At 31.4% G+C, this 27,792-nt stretch overlaps 1 protein-coding gene across 2 annotated transcripts; it reads left to right on the top strand.

The window, feature by feature from the left end:
• The first annotated feature begins 259 nt into the window (after positions 1-259).
• On the top strand, positions 260-8,225 carry LOC134713904 (golgin subfamily A member 6-like protein 4). 2 transcript variants are annotated; one of them, XM_063575182.1, is made up of 2 exons: positions 260-315; positions 5,044-8,225. In XM_063575182.1, exon 2 carries the CDS (start codon positions 5,076-5,078, stop codon positions 5,913-5,915), a length of 840 nt encoding a protein of 279 aa, XP_063431252.1. In that variant the 5' UTR covers positions 260-315; positions 5,044-5,075; the 3' UTR covers positions 5,916-8,225. The 2 variants fall into 2 exon arrangements, with proteins under 2 accessions (XP_063431252.1, XP_063431251.1); XM_063575181.1 differs by lacking the exon at positions 260-315 and adding an exon at positions 1,653-1,740.
• Positions 8,226-27,792: the final 19,567 nt, after the last annotated feature.

Below are 27,792 nucleotides of genomic sequence, written 5' to 3'. Positions count from 1 at the left end.
TGATAATATGATAACCATCATATGGCATGTCAGCTTAATATTATCTATAGAAAAGTTAAAATAGTTTTAAATATCATTATTTTACACTGCATTTTTCTGACACTTTTATAAGACCTGAAGATTTTTTCCAAAACACCTATTTTTACATCGAAGGCCACATTTACATTATATTCAAAGAAGTTGCCTACGTAAAATACCAGTTAGGTAATGTTTGTTTTTAGAAAATATTCGAGGTATAGATATAGATATATACATATCTATATAATGATACGATAGTGTTTACTGTGCCATAAGTTGCACGAAGACGTTCATAGGGTAGGGTATACTTAAAGTATATTTGATTCGCTTAAATTTGAGTTTAGTTAATTTACTTAATTTATTCAACTTTATTTAATTTATAAGCTGTACCAATAATTATTTATTGCGACTTAGAATCAGCAAAACTTCTGATTTTATCTGATTTGCAATTATAAAAAAACATCTATCGTGACACTCTTATGCGGAACTGTATTCTAATATCACAAATGCATTACCATTATTAGGTAAGTAAATCTTGTTTTGATTGATATAATTGATAAACACAAGAACGTCATTATAACTTGTTCACACTGCAAATGTGAGCTTTTTTTCTGAAACATGTCTTCTTCTTACTGCTTCTGGTTGGGTACTTCCGAATTTAATGTATGTAGTTGCTTGTATCTGCACTTCATTGTCCAAAAATACAAACATTTAAGGATGAAATGCATAAAACAATTCATATAAATTTCTTAAAATAATAAAGCCCATACGCATGGTGGGAACAAATCACTGTGTTATCAACAAATGTGGCTTTAACATAATCATCAAAAGCTTCTATGATCTTCTCTATTGGCACTATTTTCTCTCTTTAGGCATATCTTGTATTAAATATTCAGCAAAGCAATACGTTATATTCTTTCTCTGTACATTGCCTGTCTAATGCATTTTAATTAATTTTTCTCCAGATGCTCATTTACAGGGTGAAATATATCAGAACAAATGATACCTTTTAAGCCAAAAATAGAAATAAATATATATATTAATCATTAATATTTATGATTGATTAGTGTACAGGAAATTGGCGCAAATGAGTTCCGAAGATTGGCGCAATTGATACATTTGGAAAATAAAATTCGGAGCAAATGATACCCTTGAAAAACAGTAATTGGCACAAAAGGACTGCTGCCTTTCATATTACCTACTTTTGAATCCAGATTATATTTAAATTTGTTTTTTGGATGGAGAGTTGTATCATTGGTACTCACACCACGTCTTCCCATATCTATATAACTTAGAGACAAGTTACCATAAAGTTTCCTGTGGTCCGACATTCTAGTAATCAGTTAAATAAGAGCAGTCAAAATAAGTAAATCGGTGTAATTTGAGGGGAAAGTTTACTGTTCTGCGATGATTTTATCATGTTATGAAAATTCAAAGCGTATAATTTCCCTCCCCTTCACACAAATTGTACAGATTGAAATCTCAAATTTTCTTCTTCATTGCTTTTCCTTGACTTAGTACTAGTATATCCGTCCACTGAGAAAGTAATCTGCCGAAACAATCTAAACTTCGGTTATATAAAACTAGTCTATAAAATTATTGGAAAAACAATTCATGCACAAATAAAAAATAAATAAAACTACGATCCAGATAAAATGACAACTTTGTGTTGTAAAGTAATTGATGTGTCGGATTGAATTTTTAATTCCAATCCTTGTTTCGGTAAGTTAAGAAAGTATTTAAACTTTATTAATCATATTACTTTGTTTATTACTCAATCATTATTGATTTGTTGACAACTTATTTCACAATATGTTGAAGAAATATAATTTGAAATATGATTTAGAAAAGTCCTGCAAAAAACGAGAGAAGAAATTCACAAATCGATTTCCATTGTTTTCATGTGAACCTGAATCAATCAATATATTTATTTATTTTTCTGTTGAATTGCACATTTCTATTGGCGTATATGAAATATCATGATAGTTGTTGTTCTGTACAAGCATACAAACTTCATATGTGCCCATTTCCTTGACGTTCTTTCATTATTGGCGTCATTAGCGGTACAGTTGTTTTGTTAACCCCAAATCTGCCGTAGCAAAGTTACTGTATTGAAATGGTGTTAAATTGTTAGGTAAAAGATCTGAGATGAATGAGTGGAAATTTATGTACTCACTGGGAAAGGATTACATGTTGCATTGGGTCACCTTTTAACTTAATATTCTCATTTTTCCCATGTACATATGTTTTAATACAATCTAAAATATATACATTGCACATTGAACATGTTTACTTGTCAAGTATATAGCACGCAAGTGATGTTGATCTAGAAACAGTTCTCATATAAAAATGGTATCAGATAGGATCTGATAAGAACTTACATTCGATATTATGTAACAGATACTGTGATCCTGGTCTTTTCACAGACTACAGTATTACATACATGTCATTGACTTTATATTACAGCTCCCCTTTTCAGTCGGTGAGAAAGTATATTAACTAATAAATGATACCATGAATGGAACATCTGATCTTTGTTTTCACGTATAATCTATCTAAAGGTTTTGATATTGTCCCTGCTTTGGTTAGCAATTTTAGTATCATGCTTTTCAGGCAAATTTGAAAAGTGTCGCCGATTCCTACGAATTTCGCCACTGTCATTTTTCATTATATAAAAACGCGGTTCATTAGATTTCGCTCTGATAATTCCCTGTTTCCTTTGATCTTTAACCCAAACGCGATCATTTGTTTTAACCTTAGAAAATGGTCGCGCTCAGTGACGGCTGTCATAGTACTGTTTTTGTTTAAATTTACACTCATCTTTCTTTTCGACAACTCACGAGTGTATTTTGACTGAGCAAATCGTTGACTACTCGTTATGTGTCGAAACAAATACGACTGGGCGAATTGTTTGAACGTTAATGAGTTGTTTTAAGGTCCAACGTCCGAAATAAAAATTTCCAGTATTCCGTGTCTTACAAAAATTGACTTTAAATCATACACTACGGACGGAGAACTTGTGCTAGACAATTTTGCTATCTGGATGTATCTCGAAAAATAATCAACAAACTTATAAGAATGTTTGCTTTTTTAGTTCAAACAAGTCGGACGCTATTATTCGCCATTGTCTACCAAATAATGGTTTGCTTAATCACTAAATTTGTCCTTTGTTTCAAGCATGCATTGAAATTTTCCCACAACATTTAAGTTTGTATTTCCTGGTCAACTTAGTCTTTTGTTCGCTTTCAATATCTATCTCCTTTTCACGAAGGAAAAGTTTTGTAGTTCAAGGGATCTCAGCGACTATGTTGATTGTGCCAAGAAATCCTTCAGAGTCCGAATTAAAATTCATTGATTCGACTGTTTTCCCGGTTCTGCAAGACTTTGGCATCCAGCCTTTTGTTGTGAATGAAAAGGCTGCTTCTACTTTTTCACAAATTTAGTATTTTTGAATTTCGATTTAACTGTATCAACATAAGAATTTGGATTGCACATATCATTATTGCCTGCTGTTTCTTCACACTCTCCGAATGACGGGCCATATCAATTGCTTTCTTAAGAATATGCCCCGGATCAAGCTGCATTTTTAATGAAAAGTTGGAATCCTTGATACCGACAACTTTTCTGTCTCTTATCATTTCTTATCTTAGATCGTTGTATCCAGAATGTTCAGTTAATATGTATACAGATGTAACAAAACTTTCTACGCCTTCATCGTCGTTTTGTTTTCTCTTATTGAAATTTGCACGTTCAAAAACAACATTCCTTCTAAATATGAAGTACTTGTCAAATTGCTCTTTCACTTTTGCATATTTCTTTTTGTTTTCCTCAGAAATATCAAATGATGCAAAAGTATCATCTGCTTCCGGAACCATCGTGTAGATTAAAACTGTGTAGCTCATGCTCTTCCCTCCAGCCCCAAAGCTGATCTGCATCTATCAAATCGTTGGATCCATTTGGTCCACGTTTCTGGCTTACAAAAGTCAATTTTTTTCTGGAGCTGCGACTTGAAATGTTGCCATAATTTCAGTAAATGTATTGCACTACTACAGGATTAATCAAAGAATTGTCTGGTATACTTAAATGTTTTTAACCGCTGCCAGCATTTTATATTTGCGAGGCAAATGTATACCCTTTTAATATATACATATGTTTTATTCTAATCTAAACTATATACATTGTACGTGACTTGTCAAGTATAAAGCACGCACGTGATGCTGATCTAGAAACAGTTCTCGTATAAAAGTAGTAACAGTTAGGAGACTAGACAGTTAGAGCTAAGAACTTACATTCGATAGTTACAGCTCCTGTGACCCTGGTGTTTTCCCAGACTATAGAATTACATATAGGTGACTTAATATAACAATTTTGAATATCATATTTTGTTTAGAGTGTTGCTTCTATGAATAACATATATTGAAATATCATATCGAAATACATGTATATCGTGTTACTATCGGGTTTCTCTACAAAATGTTAATTGCCTAGCGGGTTGATTTTTAAATGTATTTACTGCTTCTGGTTATTGTCGAATGTCTTTCCGTAACATTATTGCATGACATGTCTCTGGGTCAATTTCCGAAAATAAACTAAAATAGGTAATTGTACTTTTTGATTATAAATGTACACTAAAAATAGGATACAAAACACATATTTAGAATCAGGAAAATATGATATGTAAAACGCAAGACAATCTTGAAAATATTATTGTTTTGTTTTCAGTTTTTAATGAATAATACATTTTCATTGAATACCCGAAATCTAATTATTTTATAACCATGTCGGGTTTTTTTTCTAAATCAAAATGTTTAAAAACAAATAAATCCTGTACATACAAATGTTCTTTAACTCTATTGTAGACGCATATTATATAAAGATCATGATAAGGCATATTCAATATCGGATGTGTTTTCAGCCCTCAGTCTATATCAGTCATATAGCCTTCGGCTCTTTGGCTAGTATTAATCCTTTGGATGATAATACATTCGATATTTAACGCCATCTAATAACCTGATATTATTGTAGGAATATAACTGCTGTATCAAACCAAGCATAAGATGGCCGAGGGTAACAGCGAAAATAAACCAGCTAGAAGAGAGGAGGTTCTGGAATTGAAAATAAAAATTGATCAAAATAATCATGAAAGGGAAATAGACAAAAAGAATGTTCAGATAGAAAAAGCAGTACAGAAGAATGAGTATCTAGAAAGTGAAAATGAAGATTTGAAAACTTGGTTACAAGAGGAGAAAGATTTGGCAATAAAGAATGAGTTAAAAAGTAAAGCGCAAATTGAAAATAATCAGAAAGAACAAGAATACCTTCGTGTCAGAATAGATCGATTAGAAAAAGAAAACAAACAAAATAGTGATATAATAGATCGATTAGAAAAAGAAAACGCACATAAAAATTACGTTATAGATCGTTTAGAGCAAGAAAATGCAAACCATGGGGAAGTTATAGATCGATTGAACAAAAAAGACACACACACTAGTGATGAAATATGTGAATTGAAAAAGAAAAACGCGCTCAACAGTGAAGAAATAAAACTACTCAAAACGAAAAACAAGGAGCAAGAGAAAAGACTATGCGAATATCAGAAATGTCTTCATACCAAGTTCGACGAACGTATGGCCCGAATGGAAAAAGTGTTGGAAACGAATAAGGTTCAGATGATGGAAGTAGTCCAGAAAACGATACGAAACTGCATCAGTGGCGATGATTTCAATAAAAACAAAACATGTAACGTGAAAGATGCAAAGAATTGTAAAATTTCAAACGAGACGTACAATATAACTTTAAATGCTGCACATTGTCGAAACAATCTGATCCCAAACAAGCAAGACATTACTCTTCCTGATCAGAGAAGTAACAGAAAATCATATAACAGACATCGCTAACACAAGTGCAACAACCGAAATAATCTGATTTTTATAAAAAAAAATATTTACAGATTTGTCACTTGATTAAACAATTAATAAATGAAACACCTATTAATCGAGTTGTAATTCAAGGATGAAAATATGATTGTCATTTCGGCAAGACCTGAAGCAAGTTTTTTTTCGCAAGAAAATAAATAATTTTCTGTCGATTTCTTTACGAATTATTAGTCAGTACTAGTCTTTTTTTAAAAAGCGTTCAAATACTTGGTGTTTATTCTTAAATGTAGTACAATCTGAAGAAATGTTTTTCACCTCTAAACTTGCTTTAATTAACTAAAACTAATTTATGCCTAGCAAGAAACACACTATTGACTAGACACGTATTGCAATTTTGTTTTATACACATTTACATGATTGCGTATTTTGAAAACACGGTTCGTAGTATCATGTTTGATATTAGGGCAATATGCACCTTTTTGACAAAATATACATTCACGATCTCTTATAAAACGCCAAACAATCAATCGGGTGATTTTTAGAAAGATTATAGATGCTTTAATACATGTAAAATTATTTGTTAATGGCTTACGCTATCCCCTGTAGCAAACACACCTTTCGAGAAAGGTATGTTTACCAAAAAACTAAATAAAAGGAATCAACTTTATGTTAATTTTTTCCGAGTGTAGTGTTTTTCGTTACATTTATTTTGAAACGTTCATAATGATTATTTTGTAATGAACTACTTATTATCATGTGTATTACGTGTGTCGAATTAACTTTTGTGCATATAATGGTTTACTTTTTAAATTGTTATTTGGATGGAGAGTTGTCTCATTGGCACTCAAACCACATCTTCCTATATCTATAACTATTATAAAAATGATTGATCGTCATTAAACCAAATTATCTTCCTAGAAGCCATTATAGATAAAGATGAATTTGACATATATACATAGAATATGCACAACTTACTATTGTTAACAAGTTATTTAACATATCTTTTGTAAATAATCATTAGTGATATTATCTTGAAAAAAATATTGTAATTTGGATTCCTTTATATACTACTACATAAAATCCAATCATATTTTTCTTATTTTTAATGTGAATTAAATAGAAACATTCTGCGAGAGGTATACAAAGAGACAAATATATCTCCTAACATAAAGAGATAATATTTTGTTTTGTAATATTATTTTTTGGGGCTAAGGTCAGGGTAAAACCTTTTCAATTTTTAAGTAAAGGAATTCTTAATTACATTTTATTTAATAGACACACGTGTTATTTGTATGATTCTACTTATAGTGCAACTAAAATCAAAGAAGGGTCTTTACTGCATATGTTTAGTAGACACCATTAGAAGCAAAAAGTTTATTTTTTTTTATTTTTTATTAGAAATAGTTGAAATCGATATGCCTAAATGGTGCTGTTATATTAGACTAGACATGATATGTGCATATCGTTTTTATCCATTACATCATTTGCACTTGGATAAATACATTCTGAAAGCTAGAGCTAATAAAAAGTGGATGAGCATTGAAAACCAAAAAGTCCAAAACGACCAGCAAATACAAATTAAGCTAGGTAATATCATACATTTATGTCAATGTCTTTAGATTTGTAATGTGCTAAAATTAATACATTAATTGGGTTTCATTATAGCAAAGCTCAGAGAAACAAATGTGCATTCATCTTTACTCTTTGTAAAATTATTCAAAACTGCAGTAACATTATTTGATAATAATGATAATGACACTATGATCTTTAATTGAAGCAACTTATTTTGATTCCACAAATATTCCATGAGACTCACTTGATACAATATTAACAACATGAATAAACATAATATAAACTACAAACAAAAACAAAAATACAAACAATATGCAAAGATATAAATATTTCATCAAAATAAGGAATAATAATCTATATTGATACAATTTTAGTAGGCTTTTCTATATGAATGGGATTTTGAATAAATAAGCATATTAACCAGCGGAAAAAGTACATTCACCGCGCAAAACATCGCGTGCTTACACGTGTATAATTTTGGTTTGAAGTACAATTGGTTTTCATAATAATTGCCATTACATTCATTTCTCTCGGAATATGGAATAAAACAATAACCAGTGGGAAAGCCACGGATCGATTCTGCGCCTCCTTCCATATGACGTAACGGCCAGAAAATCAAGGGCGACAATCGCGATTTTTCATAGAGGGCGACAGTATCGCGCCATCGCGGCAATTTGTTTACATCGTGTACGTGTGATTTTTCGAGAAATTTATCATTAAAGACAATTAAACTTGTGTCATTTCATCATCAATTAGTTATATAGATAAGTTTTACAGGTGACCATGCTATTTTGTCTTCTTAGAAGATTTTATTTTACAAGAAACGAACATCTGAAAGTGGCAAGTGACGTTGTTAATTTGGGAGATAAAAATATGGCGGGTGTTTTCCCCTTCTGAAAATATCTGACACATTTGCATCCTATTGGCTATTTAAATATAAAATGACCAAAAATAGTATATATGATGACAGGAGTCCCTAAAAATTTGCATAAATACCCATCACTCCGTGTCAAATTGTAACTGAGGCTGCGAAAAGGAAGCACACAAATCGACGCCATTTTTCAACAGATTAAGGTTTCTGAGCTCACGAAATCCTAGTATTATTACTTTTAATGGTTAGTAGAAAGATATTAATACTATCCAGAACATAATTTAATGATCTGATCGGGTATTGCTACATGTTTGCCTCTTTTCGATTCTTAAATCCAGTAAATTTCCGTAGACCACATGTAAATAAACGCCCCCTTTCCAGCGTGAGACTTCAATTTGAATAAAACTTCAATTTTGGCAGGTCAATTTTAGCATTCAAATTTTAATTAAAGTTTTACAGTTCTGTAATGCATATGTGCTGATTTGTTTGGTTGTCTCGAATAGTAAAAAGGTTAATATTTTTCTTTTTGAACCCAAAAAGTGTGACAAAAAACACAAAAAACAAACAAAATAAAAATATAGGAAAAAATAACTATCCCCAGGATAAAGGGGGGTTCCAACTATATGTCCCCATTCAAATGCATTGATCGTCCCCAAAAAAAGGGAGATTCCAATCCCTCGAACCCTATCCCTGGATCTGCCACTGGGAACTATGATTATTAAAACGTATAAAGAATTAGAGAATTATTACTATAGGAACAAGAATAGAGAAAATTTACCATAAAATAAGTAAAAAATAGAGCAAATGACATGCTAGTCCAAGTAATTATGAAGTCTGACAAGACTACTTTTTTTCTGGGACGACTTCCTATGCATCCCAGAAAAAAATCAAAATATTCTTAGCAGCAAGCCTTAGGTCTGGTCATAATCATTTTGACCTATTGATGTGCTAATTTATATATTGAGGAAAGAGAAATTATGGACAAAAAGTATAAAAAAAAATAGAAACCAATGAACTAAAAGATTAAATGATAAAGAAATGCAGAACACCCCATCCAGACCCTTGTCTATGTGAACAACAGTACTATTATTTTTGCTGAATAGTGCATATGGGCATGTAAAATATCTTTTAAATATTTCAGGTATATGAAATATTCACCAGTAGGAAAGTATAAATTCTGTCCCTCCTTCCATGCTTAAAAAACAAAATTATGTGATTTATTGTTGAATTTTATTGCCACCTTCAGTATTGGCGTTGTGGCCAGGTTTTATTGGCGTTGGATACATTTATTATCAATTACTGGTATGAAGAATTAAAGATATGAATGATTGAATGAAAAGTTATCTTTTAAATAACAGATACCTTTAAGATAATTTAATGTTGCATATTACGTTATACTTTATTAAAACATTATTTATATCTATTAAAAAGGTTGATATGTTATTATGGTGATGAATTTTAAATACTAAGTAAATGAATTTATAAGTAGAAAATTTTTCCAAACATCTGTTGGTGTGTATAAGTATTACCTTTTCTAGAGGACCTTTTTCGGGACGTCTGGATTGGGTATTTTTTAGCTCAGGATTTCGGGATTGATCCTTCGGATTCCAGTATTTCCTTTCAACATTTTTTTTTAATTGGGACCTCAGAAGATCATGTTTTTGTTAGTAGACAATTAAAATATATTATAATTTACTGATCATATAGCAACTCTAGAGAAGTTTGAAATTATATTCATTTGATAATATCATCTGCATTAATTATATATTTTCAGATAACAATAGGAATAAGAAGAGCAGGATTTCTATATTGAGGATTTACATGTATGGGACAGAGGACTATTTGACTTGATTTTACTTTAAAAAACTTTTAAATTTTAGCAATAGTTCTCCTTAATTGTTTAAAATACTTTTTAAATATTTTTCATTTTAACATTATTTTTATGACTTTGTATTTATTCATCATTTAATAAACTTTTATTTCTAAACATTTTTATATTTTCAAATATACATACAATGTGAAAAACTCCACCATTTTATATTGATAACGTGGGGTAAATGTAAATGAGACACTATACTGTTGCAATACAATATTACTTATAATGTCATTGAAAAACCTGAGATTCATTGATGCAAAGCTAGCATATTCATAGGAAAAAAATTGGTTGATTAAATATGGAATCACTGGAGCAGGTCCCTCCTAAGTTAGTCAGCAGCAGCAACCCCCTACCCCCCCCCCCCGGCCGCAATAGAAAAAGTTCTGGATCGGTCACTGGTATCAGATATATACTTGATGTACTGTAGTATTTGAGACATAAGAAAAATAAATGATTTAAAAAGTCAAAATGATGGTCTTTTATTCTTTATAAGGTTTGAATGACTTAAATGGAAAGTTTCTAGAATTGTTCACTTCTCCTAGACATAGTGAGGTTTCTCAAGTAGCCTATCATGACATGACTTTTCACTGTTTTTCTTCCATGTAGATTTCAAAGTGTGGTAACCCCTGCACCCAAATAAATCATTTTCAGTAGATACATATATCTCTTTTTTCAGACTTTTTGATGAAAAGTTTAAACTAATATACAAATTAGAAAAAAGAAAACTGATCAACTTGAACCCACAACATATAATTGATCTCATGTGCTCTGGAAGAGTAAGCAGACCCTGCTCCTTGTGTAGTATTATGAATGGGATGTCTATGTAATTGTACCCTTTTCCTAGATATGTAAACACATGATTTTGCAAATTATTGCAATTGTGTGCTTTTAGAATGGAGTAAAATGTGTGAAAAGGTATTCTATTGCAAAAAATCAGCACACAGATAAAGGAATGGTATGATTCTTAATAAACTATAGATCCTGTGTCCAAGATTTGTTTTCTTGTAAACTGGTGTAAAATAAAAATGTGGGTCAAGCAGTTATATCAATGCAACAAAACAGGATCACCAAAATCAGAGTGAGACATTCATATACCATTTTTAAAGTAGACCTTGGAAGTGATATAGCATTTTGTTAATGCTTTAAATGGTCATATACATGTAGCTCTAACATGTATTAAGAATTTGATGTACTAGGCATTGGGCATTCCTATTGAATGTTAATCTCAAGTTCTCAAGAGTTAAATATGCCCCAGGGCCCAGAAACACTCAAACATGAATAGTTAGTCACAGTGTACATCAGGTTGCTTGATAAGCATGATAAGGACAGACATTTATAAACATGTGTGAGTGTTAAGGCAGGCAATATTTGTTGATTGGTACATGTACTTTTTAAAATTGACAAGTTGAAACATTTCAGATTTATAATAATTTACAGAATCAAAGAATGACTGTAACCATTACCCTAAAAATTGGCTTAAAACAAAGACTAGCTGAGTGCTTACACTTTGCACTTTTGCATGCTTATTCAGACAACAACTTTTGACTAACTGAAATTTGTTTGTTGAAAAAAGGGGGGTAGGTCTACTTCCAGACAATGGAAGTTATTTATATGGACAAATTCGTTCATAGATTAAACCAGTTTCAATGTACTACATAAATCTCGCCCATAAATCTGTTATACATTAGCAGCATAATTAAATAACTACAAAAATGTGATACGAGGAGTTCGAGCAACTTGTAAACATCAACAAATGACGTTGTAAAGCCTTCAACCACTCAACATTTTAAGTAAAATACATTTAAATCCTGAAAACATCATCACCCTTCGTTGTCTCAATCAATTTTGTGCTTAAAATCTGTAAAATATGACATAATTTGCTTGATTTTGCACCGAAATAACTCCCAAAACGTCTGAAAAATGTTGAATTTTGACCTCCGGTTGAAGTATTTGTTATGTAAACAAGACTCAGAGTGACGGGGAATCCTGTACATAGTCATGTGCCCATATGTTTCTAGGTCACATTTATTTATATCTCGACCAATGAAAAGCTTTAGGATGCATTTGTGTCAGTTGTTTGTAGTCGTGGGGATTACCCGCGGTTTTTTGGAAATCAACGGAGGTAGTCTTTTGGTTTATCATATTTCAGTAACAGAGCACTTATTTGAATACCGAATTTGGCAGTCGTGTGACAAAATCTTTTAATGAAAAATTAAAATCAAATACTGATGGATGATAACTTGTTTTAATAGATTTATTGTCTGAAGCACAGGCTACGTTTTTGTTTACACGCTGGTTACAGCGCAACCTCAATTTTTTTTAGATTATGTCCCCTTTCCCGCGGGACTACCGGAAGTAGCTCTTCAATGTCACTGGCTTTCCCACTGAACTGTCTTTTGTTTCGGTAAAAATGTGGTTTAATTGACTTTTAGGAGTACTGGAATAAGACTTAATTTGTATACGGGTAGTATTTGATAAAAAAAATAATTAAACTGCTGGAAAACTTCTAGTTGATTTATTTGTTTTGTAGGCGAGGTGTCAATCTATTGAGTATCTGTCGAAGCTAATTGTCCTTCCATTGTCCATTATCGTCAATTGATGTCTCTGTGATATATCATACCTTTTTTTCTGATCGGCACTTTTAGAAAGGAATGATTGAACTAGACTATTTTATAAGTTACCATGCCCTTTTTGTATGTTAGGTGAAATAATAGACTAAACATATATGTAAAAGTGAATACAGTCAGCACTTGTCAACTATATCCAACTATGTTTCATTAACTTAATTGATGTAACAAATTCAATAGACAAGTACAATATATTATGTATTTGTAATGTCTTGATAAGAAGAACAAAAAATAGGAATTTCAGCTTTCGTTTAACTTTTCACCATTTAACAAAATAATTGGCAAATCAAACACACCTTAACCCTGATATCGGCTGTAAGTTTCCATTGCCAAACTGTGTTCAAGACTAATTTCCCCACGATTATTTATATACAATGTATTTTTAATTGGGTTTTTTTCAGAGGTGGACTTGGCTTTTTTTTTATTTCACTGACGAAAGAACGATAATTCTACCTATTTAAAAAATTGAGTAGTTTACCCCGATCCCGACAATAGCCGATGTTGGAATCATATTTCTTTCGGAACCTCATTCGAAAGGACACCACTATGCAAAATATTCATAAAAATTTCTTTTTTGATGAGGTGGATAGGCATATACAAGTTTGTGTGATGTACTGCTTTCTTCCTTTTTTAAAGTGGTCTGTCTATATGCCTTTTGGTGTGTCTTCAAACATTGGTTGTTTCTTGTCTTTCCTTTTGCTATATGCTTGTATATATGCCTTTTTTTGTTTCTCTGTTACATATATGACGTGATTCTCCATTTATAAATCCCGTCATCGTGTTATTGTACTATGATACATTTAATTGTCTTGTCTTTAATTTTTGCTAATATGCTCGGTCTATATTCCATCTAGTGCTCATTTGTTGCATACTTGTATGTTTTTTTATGTGATTATAGCACAATGTTCACTGCTATATTTTTGACATTTTTAAAACTAGTATGTCTGTTTTTACTTTGTTCACGCATCGTTTACGGTATATGGGAATTAATTGCGACTGTCCTTGAAGTGAGAGGTTTAAAGCTGGCTATAAAATCATGTTCAATCATGCATGTGCCTAGACAGGAATATGACAGTTGTTAATTATTCGTTTGATGAGTGATTATGCTTTTGATTTTGCCATTTAATTAGCCTAAGGGATATCGCGCTTTGAATTTTCATCGGAGTTTAGTATTTTTTGTGTTTTTACTTTTTCTTCACATGCTTAGTACTTACAAAAGATTTAAAAGAACTCAAAGACAATGGTCAAACAAAATGACATAACGTTTAATTCACAGCAAACATAATACTCAAAAACTCAAAAACACATCAATAGAGCTGAGTTGATTATCGATGGGAAAAGCACTTAATTAACCTACACCGAGTATTACGGATTGTGGACATACAAAACACAAACAATAAAAAATATCGATTTTCTAAAAAAAAGAACAATATTCATGAAGAAAAAAATATTAATACGAACGTTGGCAGGCAAAAACCTTTTGACTTTATATCGTTTTGTTATGATTGTAAGCACCTATTCATGTTTATCATTGATTTTGAAAGTATTTTAAATAGAATTAACATCTAAAACCAGTGCAAAAAAACTTTGTATCCTCATGTTTACAGTAATACACGATCATAAAACCACGAGAAACAACAAACAAAACTCAAAATTATCAAAGCAAGCAAATATTGACTGCATGCTTATACATGTATCTTACCTTTAATCACTTTTATGTTTGTTGCAATCAACCCAGTTCGTTTTATATACTTTCGATCCAACCTGCAGAAAGATATTCTTCATTAGATAAAACGGCGTCCTCTTTTTAGTACAGAACATCATCGCAGAACAAGTAACAACACCAGTTTAAGACATACAATATATGGACACCCAAAAGTGTTTCTTTTGTTTTGTTTTTAAAGCAATACCAAGATCAAGAAACGCATTTTGTCAATGTCTCGCCATTTACGCTCGAGAAAAAAAAAAAAATTAAAATTTAGATTATAATATAAATATTGAAAGATAATAAAAGTTCGGTAAAGCTGGACAATGTCTGTATGATGTCAGAAATTTCATAGTCGTTTTCCATCTGTTCTGGTGTTTTTTTATAGAGTCGACCATATCATTCATCTTGTCACATTAATAGCCACCCCCTTCCTGAATATACACAACCCAAGTACACATAATTACTCTGATGCAGGGTATTTGGTATAAATTACAAAATAAGAAAATTCTGGTATGACTGTATAAAAAAGAGGGACGACAGATAGCAGAGGGACAGTCAAACTCATAAATCGACTATAAACTGACATACTACTGAGCAACACAAACAGACATTATGATAGATCAGTATATTTAATAGACATTTTGACATAAAACAATGTAATGATATGATTTTTAAGGTTATTAATAACATTAACCCTTCCGGAGCACCTGATATCACCAGTAGGTTTTGGTGGGGTTCTTGTTGTTTATTCTTTATTTTTCTATGTTGCGTCATGTGTACTATTGTTTGTCTGTTTGTCTTTTTTATTTTTAGCCATGGCGTTGTCAATTTATTTTAGATTTATGAGTTTGACTGTTCCTTTGGTATCTTTTGTCCCTCTTTTTTTTAACGAATAACACATTTCAAAGGAATACAAAAATAAGATAATTCCGATCTCTCTAAAGATGATGAACGAAGAAATTAAAATTCTTCTAGTAGCTCTTATAAAAATGTTTGGTTCAAATTCAAATTTCTTTTTTTTTTATCAAAAATAGTAAATATAATCACTATCAAAAGAAAATATAATATGTTAATAATCAATTCATGCAGAGGTAATATATTGAAAGAAGTGCACAAAGAAACACAACAACATAGCTCGAAATGTTTATTTCCGAAAGAATCACATGCATTACAAAAACTGCAATATCTAGATACATTATAATTATATCCCATACAGAATCAATCTAAAATTTATAATTTGATATGTATTATTATCCGCAGAAATAAATAATTGTGGGTCAACGGTTGTTCGGTTAAAAAATTAATTTATACTCAGAAATGTTTGTGTTATTTTAATAAGGTGTGTATTGTAAAATCTAAAAACTGGCCAAAGTTTCTCTTCAGATGAAATATTAAACACATTTGATACAGGGATGAGTCTATGGTTTGACATTATAACAAAATTTGATTAATGAATTACGAGTGTTAGCTGTCCTTGAATATATTCCAACATCTGATCAAAAGCAGTACCTTCTAATTTTGACAATGCGACCTCTATCACTGCAAGAACTATTCCTGGAGCGTTTACACATCTTTGACCTCTGAAAATATGATAACTGGACTATCCAATTCTAACAAATGAACCAACCTGGTCAGAACAAACTCAAATTATCTTTTATCATTTCAGGATACACTAATTTTAATTTCATATTGATATTAAAATTATCTGTACGGCCAAATGTCAGGCTCTAATTACCGAAAACCCAATCAAAAAGTTTTTTTGTATTCGAGACCAGTCTATAATCAGTATCAAGTTGCTCTTGATTCTCGATTTGTCTTATAAGCGTCAGTACATGCTAGTGAATCTTTGTATCAATAAACTCATCAAAGATACCAGGACTAAATTTTATATATACACCAGATTCGCGTTTCGTCTTCAATAGACTCATCATTGACCCTCGAACCCCAAAAAGTAAAAACAAAGCCAAATAAAGTACGAAGTTGAAGAGCATTGCGATCCAAAATTCCCAAAAGTGTCGCCAAAAGTTGTATAAGAGACAAGATATCGTCCAATTGTTGTCATATGCTGATATATGTTATACATCATAATGCCCTATTTACCTGAATAATTAAGCATTTGATGCCAAATTGAGTATCTACACTGAAAAGCAGTCAACTTTAGCGTTTGATTGTTCATTGATAACATTCTGGCGTATCACAAACAAACAACTTGCAACGTCTCATGTCATTGGCTAAACGATTCAAATACAACAACAATGATCGTAGTCTGCTCGTGAATTGACACAGGTGACTGACTATGGAATGTACTATGTTACTATGAACGTAAAAACAAGAATTTGACAATGTTACGATGTATAGTTTACAAATATTTGGTCAAAAGAATTAAATAAATGTTTTGTGAATTTTAAATAGTTGTGTCGAAATATTATACTGCAGCAACATAATTATCTTTAACCGCATTATAAAAAATATATGGATAAAAATAAAATTATGTGAAATGTGCCGCTTTTCTACGGATGATTAAAGAGGGGACAATAGGTGTTCCTTTGACATGTTAATAACACCTCGATTTTGGCAAAAACAGTTAACAAAAAATGCAAAAATGCTGATAACAGTTTACAAATTGGAGGCACAGTTAATAGCTACAATTGACCTCAAATAACAGTTAAAACGCCTTAAAAAGGCCAATAAGAGGTTACCAACAAAAAGGTATCCCCCTCATTAAGGAACTATTTTTCTTTCTTTCAATGTGTTAGTTACTTATAATAAGGATCTCATAATACTAATCGATTATAATAAGTACAATAATTTATGATGGGTTGCACAATCTTCTTTTAGTGTTTTCATGCTATAAAAAGAATACACCGACAGAACGTTACACAGTAGCTAAGCGTTTGTTCATTCAGAAATTACGTATCATTTACGGAGCAAATTGTCTCCGAAATATAGAAACAAAGCTACAATAATCGTATCATTTGTGCACGTGAATGAAAACGTAGTATGCAATGTACTAATATGGTCACCACGAAATTCAAATGAATTCAGTGAAGTTATGTTGGTTTAAACAGGATTGAAATGTTAAATCGGCGAATTTTTCTTCTTTTTTATGTGTGGAACTAAAAAATAAATAAATACTTGTAAGAAATATCGAAGACTAGTTCATGAGGAACAATATAAATGTAATCTTTTTTTATTTAATTGGCTGAAAACTTAGCTTTTAATTTCATACCGTAAGAATAATTGAACTATCCCCCACAATGACGTGTAGTACTTACTATGCATGCGTATTTAAAATGAAATACAAAATCATACATGTAAGATAAACTGAGAAACGAAATATTAAGAAACTACTGATAGGGATGACTGAATGCATGTACAAGAAGGGACCCACCTTTTTAGCTCACCTGACCCGAAGGGCCAAGTATGCTTATGCCATCACTTGGCGTCCGTCGTCGTCCGTCGTCCATCGTCTGTCGTCTGTCGTCATAAACAATTTAAAGAATCTTCTCCTCTGAAACTACTATGCCAAATACTTCCAAACTTTAATAATTGGTAATTTTAAGGAAATGTTGCAGTTTTTGGTCATTATCTTGAATATTATTTTAGATAACGATAAACTGTAAACAGCAAAAATGATCAGCAAAGTAAGACTTACAAATAATTTGATATGACCAAAATTGTCAATTAACCCCTTAAGGGGTTATTGTCCTTTTATGACAATTTTTCACATTTTGTTCATCATATTTGCTAACTTTAAAAAATCTTCTCCTCTAAAACTACTCAACCAAATTCAACCAAACTTCAACTGAATGGTCAATAGGGTGTATAAAATAAAGTTTGTGTTTTATTTTCTGTTTCGTCAAAAAACATGGCCGTCATGGCTAAAAATAGAACACAGGGTAAAATGCAGTTTTTGGCTTATATCTAAAAAAAAAATCCAGCATTGAGAGCAAACAAGACAAAAAGTTAAAGTATTTATTAGGTCAAGGTCTACCTGTCCTGAAATTTTCAGCCGAATTGGGTTTTTCGTGTATAATGCCCTGAATTAATGATTTTAAAGGAATTTTGAAGTTTTTGGTTATTATCTTGAATATTAAATAAAGATACAGATAAACTGTTAAAGCAAAAATGTTAAGCAAAGTGAGATCTACAAATAAGTCAATATGACCAAAATTGTCAATTGACCCCTTAAGGAGTTATTGCCCTTTAAAGACTTTTTTCACAATTTGTTCATCATGTTGACTTACTTTAAAAAATCTTCTCCTTTGAAACTACTGTATCAGTTTCAGCCAAACTTAGGCTAAATGAGTTTCAGAGTATCTAGTAGAAATTTTATATTTTATTTTCTTGTATGTCAAGAAACATAGCTCCTACATGTCCTATGGCTAAAATAGAACATAGGAGAAAACGATTTTATTTATTTTTTGCCTTTGAAGAAAATAGAACGATTCAAAGAACATTTAAATAAATTGAAAAGCAAAAATAATCATTGATGAGAGATTTAACCAAAAACATTAAGGTGAGCGATTCAGGCTCTTGAGAGCCTATTGTTATCAATACATTTAATGAATAAATACGTTTTTAAAAACTGATTTTTTAAATGTAACTATTTAAATATTAACAATAGATAGTTTACGTTCGTTTTTCAACCGAGAATTGCAATACGGTTAATTATAAAATTCATTACGTATATCGATGGAGCTAACAAAGTAAATTACTTCCACTGTGCCATGGTTGATCATGGTTTGTCATCTCCAGTTTTCTCTAAACAAAGTATGGTTGGTTACATGTTCTTAGTTTACTCAGAATTCCAGATTTTTTTCTCAAAACTAAGTTTACTGATTAAAAAAAATCACACTTTTCTTAGTCGAATACTTAAAACTTGCGAAATATATGAAAAGGCAGGATGAGCAACTTGTCCAAAAAAAGGCCGGATGACGATTTATGTAAAACAAAAAAACTCTGGACAAACTAATAAAAAAAGGCAGGATCGACCAAATAGACCGAAAAATAAAAAGACAGGACAGAGATTACAGCTTAAAAAGGGAACAAAACGTTTCATCCAAGCTCCCTCCCATCAAAATAAAATGGTAGATCTCTCAATTCAGAACCAAATGAAAACACAGTTGAATAATTAAATAATTCGATGTGAAACCTGTTACTTAAAAGTTTTAAAACTTTACTATTGCACAAAATTATGAATTCAATGAATTTTACATGCACACGTATAAAAGCTAGAATTGCTATTGGATAATCAAGAACACAATCACGTACGTGAATACGACGATGGAAGGTTATAACAACCTTGACCGGCTACGTAAATACTGATCAGTTCTTTCAACTTATAGTACGCGTGTTCTATATTCGCAGGTGTGGGGTCGATGGTTTGAATTGACCAATGAAAACGATCGTTCCCTTACGAGTTAATCTAATAAAGTTTGTTTGACTGATTGCGTCGCAATACCTTTCGCTAAGCTTCACCGCATATGAGTGTAATTGTATGAATGTTATGTACAAGAAGACACCTTTTAAAAACTGAAAGTGCTTTCATTTGGTTAAACATAGTACAGGGCAATAATTGTGCTCAACTGATTCTTATATAGATTTGGTATGATTGTCATCGGGACAACTCTCCAAAAGAGACCGAATGACACAGAAATCAACAACTATAGGTCGCCGTTTGGCCTTCAACAATGAGTAAATCTGATACGCGTAGTCAGCTATACAAAGCCATGAAATTGCAATGTAAAAAAAATCAAACTAACTGCCTCATTTATGTACAAAAATGAACGAAAAACAAATATTAACACATAAACAAACGACAACCACTGAATTGCAGGTTCCTAATTTGGGACGGGCATACAGAATTTTTTGAGGTTAAACATGTAAGCGGAATCCCAACCTTTCCCCTAACCTGGGACAGAAGTGTAACAGTGCAAAATAAGAACGAACTATAAAAATCAGTTGAAAAAGGCTTAACTTATCAGATCGTATAAATTCAAATACTACAAATACAAGCGAACCTCGCCGAGTACTGTATACATCTGAACAACAACAAGACGCTAGGTACAGATCTGAGATTATTCTCAGTGATCTTACAGCTGTTTCAGAGCCACTTACAATTAATAAAACTCTTGCATATAAGACTAACTAATCAATCAGTCCCCATCAAACATCGAATGGATTGAGTGTAAAGACGTCATAAACAGTCAGAGAAAAACATAACCTTGTGCAATGCAAAGATGCAGGTATCGACAGATTGTAGATCCATGACTGTGCATATGTATATAACACACAAGTAATACTTAGTTTGCTTTTAATTTACTGATTACAAAATCAATATTAAAATACACAATTTTGTGCCATTCATTTCAAACGTTATGGGGGCTTCAGCGGCCCACCAGTCCCCTCGCCAAAAATATTTTGCCTCACTTTTATAAAAGGCTAGTTTCGGCTCTGCTAAATGCATATTGCCTTCCCAATAAAACTGATTAAGGTTATGTTATACTCCCTTGATTCATTAAAATAGTTCTATTGTAATCGTTTAGCATGAAATACAATTTGGGGTCTATTCAAAAAACAGATTGCCCAAGTTTTATAAGGCAAAACATTTTGAAATTTTGGGTCCTTAATGCTCTTCCATTTCGTAATTTATTTGGTCTTTTTAACTTTATTTTCGAGCGTCACTAGTGAACCTTTTGCAGATTAAACATACGTCTGGCGTACATAATTTTAACCCTGGTGTGTATAAGTTTATAATACAATTTACGTAAGATAATTTATATGTTCATATCGTTCCTAACATTCACTTTATCTTAAAAGGAGGTATCAACAAATATGTATTGATAATAAATTGTGATAACATTGTTAAAAATGTGTATTAAACGTTAATGGTTAAAAGAGGAAGTTAACAATCCGTTCATCCATGCACAAACCAGGTAGGGTTTATAGTTGCTCAAGCAACGGAAATGTACACTATTCTAAAAGATACATAGAAATTAACTTAATCGATGTTGCCTCTATGTTCTAATGATACAAATATTGAATTACATTCGCAAAGGTCAAATCAGCTAATAGATACTGTATTTTCGTTTAAGTTGAATAAATGATGACATTTTTGTGAAGATTTATGACAGATATCCTATGACTTTTCCATATTTTGTGAAAAAAGTCTTCTAAAGAATAAACACAGAACCTTTCATAAACACTAGAGTTGTCTGCATAGCAAGATCCACTTTTTCCCATACATTCAATTTAGTTGCGTAATTCAGTATTGAGGCAATGCTATGTTAAAATCTTGTTTGAAGATTGTAAAATAGTTACGATTCGATCCAAATAAATAATAGTGACCTAGAAAGAACGTCTGGTTTTTTTTATACGAAAAATATGACACGGTCATGGTCAAGAACAGTACGATAGCAAACAAAATTTTGTCAGTCTTAGTGATACAGTACAGACCTTTTACAACAACCGCAAGCCATACAATGTTTTAGTATCACATGGGTCAAAATTCGTCGTAAAGTGCCTTATAGTAATTTATATCCTCATTATGTCTTTAGATAATTATCTTTGGTTATCATTGGTAATACTAACATGTTTTATTATTCTTTCCATTTTTGTTTGCATTTTGTAGTATTTTATTAATAGAGGGACACCTTTATAAATGCATTCTTATTCAAATTCTTCAAAAAATACGCACACGCCGATTTGATAATTTTGATCAACTGCGTTCATCGTATGTTTTGATGTTTATCTTGATAGAAATTTTACGGGGATTTTTTTTCATTTATTGTAATATTAGATAGTCAGACAAACTTTATTTTAGATAGGATCGACCTTCTAATTTTTAGCAAAGAGCTTAATATAATCTATATAGAATATCTGAAGATTTTTAATTTTTTACATATAATTTGGGTTTAATTGATTGATAACAAAATCAAAATACATACCAACAAAAACAATATAAAAGATTTAATTATAGTGTAAATTCGATTATTACATTGTTTATAATGAATTGTATTAATCCCCAATTGGGATAAAAACCAATAACTTCACATGTGAAATAAACTATATATAATTAGCAGTCCTCTGACGTGATACAGCAATATACGTCGAGTACGTTGGATCAAAACAAATTGTAAATGCGTAGAAAAGATGTAGTTCTCTACATTTTCCATTTTAATTTCATAACAAAAGTCATTTTATGATGTAATAAAAAAATAACTAATCAAAGAATTCAAATATTGAAAAAAATATTCAACTCGTGACCAAACAACACTACGCGCATTGGTGAATTAATGTGATGTACGGTCACTCGTTGAATATTTTTCCCTATTTGAATTCTTCGATTAGTTGTTCTAAACATCTTTTATTATATTTTTTTTAAATGATTGAAAGGTTAACGCGGTTTAAGGTTTATAAATTATCCGCTCTTCTTTTTCGTGAACTTACCTATATAGTAACTTCAGAATTGCATTAATGAACATAAACTTAAATGGTAAGTCATAACATTACGTTTAGGTATTAGAAATATAGTTTTATAAAATAACAAAATTGATATGGATGTTCTATAACAAAGAGAAGTGCCTGAAACTATTTAGCGCTAAACTGGTATATTATGGTTGGCAGAATTATACATTTTTAAAAATAACAAGAAATGTATAATAACACAAGAATTCGTTATCATTGGATTTCATAGTAATGATAAAACACAATGTTTGGTAGAAGTTTGAAATGACTATCCGTAATAACTTTTTAAATGTTTATTATTAAACATACTACATTTATAAAATTAGCAAGACATACAATTGCGATATATGGGTACATGTACAGTAGAGTGAAAAAGATTACTCCAACAAAATAGTAATATGTCGTTCAAAATTGCAAAATTCCTTATATTGCAATTGCAATCGAAAACGCAGACAAAAATCTGCATTACACAATAGTCAAAATATTTTTTTGGACATCAGTTAGGAAGACGTTACCTAATGTATCTGGGTGATCATGGCTGCTGGTAGGTAATGGTTTTTTACATCACTTTCTTTTCAAAAGTAACGAGTCCATATAAAACCATGTAATGTCTTCCATGAATCGCAAAATTTGTTTAAAATGCTAATTATCCATTTATTTAAAAAGGTTGTCTTTATGATGAACATGCGCACAAAGTTTATAGTTAAGGGGAGTAAATTCTTCACAAACCTACATGGTTATGAACGAGCGAATAGTGGGATGCTCCTACTAAAAACACGATTCCCATGATTTTGCAGAAGTGCAATAAACATCTCTAAGAATTATTTTTTTTATTATTTGTCCAGTGATTCAAAATTCACAGTATCACAAATTGAAGTGTCTTACATAATAGCACCGGATCCGATCTATATTAGTGTTGTATAACTTTTTTGGGAACAGAATGGTACACGGTGACAAACAACACAATTTTGTAAATTTTGAATTTTAAAGGAAAAGAAATCCTCGATGCACATACACATTTTTGAAGCTTTTATAGAACAATTTCAAACGGAAATAAGAGCAGAATTGTAGTAAAAAAATCAAACTACTACCATTCCTTAACTAAATGCAATCACTTTTAGAAATCTTTAAATACTGTGAAGTATCACTAACTCTGATTTATCAATGATTCACATATATATCCTTATATCTTTTATTTTAGGAGGTTATAGCATTTCAAATGATAAATATATATGAACATTATCAACATCTACACGGTCTTGTTATGTCTTTGATTTGTCATCATACTTATAATAAATTAACACATGGCAAGAGTAAATTCTTTTTGTTCTTACTGTGTTATAATCTGGATAATGCACAACTTAGGTGTACATTAACTACCTCAGATATACTGCACAGTTCAAATCTATTTTGACCTTTAGGGGCGGTTCTTGGATTTTGAAAGGGGCGTTATTCTATCAAATTTAAAAAATATCCCCAAGTGTAGCGAGACTAAAGACAATATTGACGATTTTAAGCTAACACACGATACCTTGTCAAATCCAAGGTTTAACGATCTGTTCGTCCCCGACCCCGAATCCGCCATCTGCCTCAAACTTACGACAAACTTGATATTCGTAGAAACATCGCAGATTAAAAATATGAAAAGAAAGGTTTCTCATTCCTTTATTGTTTTTTTCATCTAAGCTTGGACATAAACTTTTTTATTATATGTTGTGTACAAAGTAAATCTAAATCAGTATCTTAAAGTTAAAACGATAGTTAAAACAATTCTTGTTAATTTATGCCACTCCTACGTCGTTCAGGTTATTGGGTCATCTCGTGCTGTGCAGATTAAATTCCATATACCGACTTGCTTGGTCAATAACTATAACGTAATGCAGCGAAATTAACTGTACGAAAAGTTAAATTTTATGAATACTATTGATAAACTTTGAAGTATTTCTTATTCAAAACATAATTTTTAATATTTTTGCACTATAACTAGTTGTTAAATGATGGAAACAGCAGATTTGGAAAGTAGAGACAACGATGATTGCAGTGACGATGACGTCAATAAAGGTTCTGATGACGTAGATAATGATGTTCCCAAAAATATGACAGACACACATTCTAAGCTATTTAAGAAAGGGCACATGCTATGTTATGGTACTCTGGTATCTGTTATAAACATTGTGATAACGATAAGTATATGTGTGACAACAATCGTAATCTTATCTGGTAAGTCCTTTTTTCTAAACATTGTTCTAACATACAATCTTTCGGAGCAACAAAGATCATTCTACTTTTATAGGTGATGATAAAAAAAAATTATGTTGTTTTGTATAAAAAAAAATTAAAAGATATGAAATGAGTGCCAATGAGACTACTCTCCATAAGAGACCGAATGACGCAGCAATTGATTATTGTTTGTCTTTTTTAAACATAGCATTGTCAGTTCATTTTCAACTCATATTTTTTTCAGGCATTTGTCTGATTTAGTTACTTGAAGTCAAGCTTACACCTCGATAACAATGGTTTCCTTTGCTGAATCAATTTCTAATTATAATTATATAGTCATTAAATGATTTCTATTTTGGCCTGTTGAGATTCCGATTAATTGTCAATCATTATTGTTGCGAAATAAGATCTATGACAAATTCTCAAATTTATACTACAATTTAGTTGTTTAATATATCTATACATTAATATTGATTTAATCTAGACTTCGAAACTAATTTTACTTCATTATTATGTACAAAATGATGTGCATGTACTACTAAGAATTCACCATTTTGTTTTGATATCACAATCTACGGATGAAATCAGTTTCGTTTATTCGATATCATATACGATAATTGGATTTAATCGAATTAAATTACATTCATTTATAAAATAAAAGGGCAAAATATACCAGATGGACAGTCATACTTTTAAATTAATAAATATTGTATTTGTCTCCCTTTCTATGTTACAAGCGACACATTTAATCGGTTGTATATCAAAATATTTCTGTATATAATCGATACCTAAGTAGCTTGTGCCTTAAAATGACATAATTTGAATAAGCATACATTCCGATAATAAGGACTCATTGTTATACTGTTTAACAAATTTTCGACAGACACATAACCGGCAGTCTTCAACTTCGTCATGAAGAATCATAATTTGATACAATGTAACATTTAATGATGGTGCTGTAATATGAACAATATGACAAATAAATGTGAACGAGGGATAAATCTTATTTAGGTGTTAAAAACCCAAATACCATTTCTTAAGGTTGACTAAAACTGAATCAATGAAAACCTTTATCATATTGTCATTGCACAAAAATTTCCTTGTCCTGTTGGAAATGTTTTTGGGTTTTTTATAAAACAAATATTAGTTGGAACGATACATAGAAACTAATTGTACGACATAGGTATTACCTTTTTCGAATTCACCAGCCTTTTCCATATCACAATTAACTGATAGTGTCATTTTATAGTAAAAATTGTAAACAATTTACACAAAAACCATTGTAAAAATCCTTAAAATAATTAAAAACAGAACAGAACACAAAACCTGAAGATATGAATTCCTGTCACCGTCACTGTAATTTTAGCAGTCTTAATCATAAGGGTTATTTCAAAAGGAGAGAAAAAACATGATATTTTTCAAGTCCGTTATACAACTTAATACAATCGTAAACGAGAAATAGTTTTTATGTCAGTCTTTTGTGTTTTTCGTTGACTGTCAGTAGGATAAGTTAACTTAATACGAACATGTAATGGTATGAATGAACCAGTTTCCCTGGAACAAATGTGGAAAGAAAACTGAGTTTGTGTTCTACAGTACAAAAGCTATGAGACACAAATCAGACAATTCCCTAATACAGGGATCAGGATACAGATGGGTGCGGTCCTAACCTTGACAAAGGTTAACTTAGAGTTAACTTGTTGACTGCTTTCTAAGTTAACTTGAGAATTTTTAAGCAGTCAAGCAAGTTAACTTCGTCGTTGGTGGACCAGACCTACGGTCTGCTTTTTTAGGACTGCTGCAGACCTATCGACAAGTCTGCCCCAGACCAGACTTGTATACAAGTCTGCTTTTGACCAGTCCTGAGGACAGGTCTGCCTCTGAGTTCAGTATTTTTGTGATTTTACTTTTTTTTTTTTCAGACCAGACCTGTGAACAGGTCTGTTCCTGACCAGACATGAGGACAGGTCTGATTTTGACCAGACCTGTGGACAAGTCTGCTATTGACCAGACCTGAGGACAGGTCTGCTTATGACAGATTATCGTTATAAGAGTTTTCATTTCAGAATTGAGCTTTCATTAAAATATGTAAACAACATTCGCATTGTTTTTCCACAGATATCATTTATTATTTTCTCCCTAGACTCTACTAGATATTATACAAATGCTCTCTTTTATTTGATATACATCTATTCTTATATAAATAAAAAATGGCTATACGATCACACAGAGTTTTTTTTATTAGAAGGCGGATAGAAAGGTTATCCAACGCATCGGAACAATATTCTTATATCACGGGATATCGGCAACATTGTCTACGTTACTTTGTTCCCCGTTGTTTACCTGTCCCTTCCTAATTTTTACTTTATGCATAAATTTATACTTGCATGGATATTTCATTGTTATTCAACTTGTTTGCATTGGATTTACTATTCTATTTCCCGCAGAATATTCTAACAGAAATTGTACAGTGTCCGTAGGCATACGGTGTGGTAAAACTATCAACAATCTCGTCAAATTCGTCAGATTTGTCATTGCCGATATTTATATGGGAC

Source organism: Mytilus trossulus, chromosome 4 (genome assembly GCF_036588685.1).
Source record: "Mytilus trossulus isolate FHL-02 chromosome 4, PNRI_Mtr1.1.1.hap1, whole genome shotgun sequence".
Taxonomy (NCBI): Eukaryota; Metazoa; Mollusca; class Bivalvia; order Mytilida; family Mytilidae; genus Mytilus; species Mytilus trossulus.
This window is presented reverse-complemented; position numbering and strand designations above follow the sequence as displayed.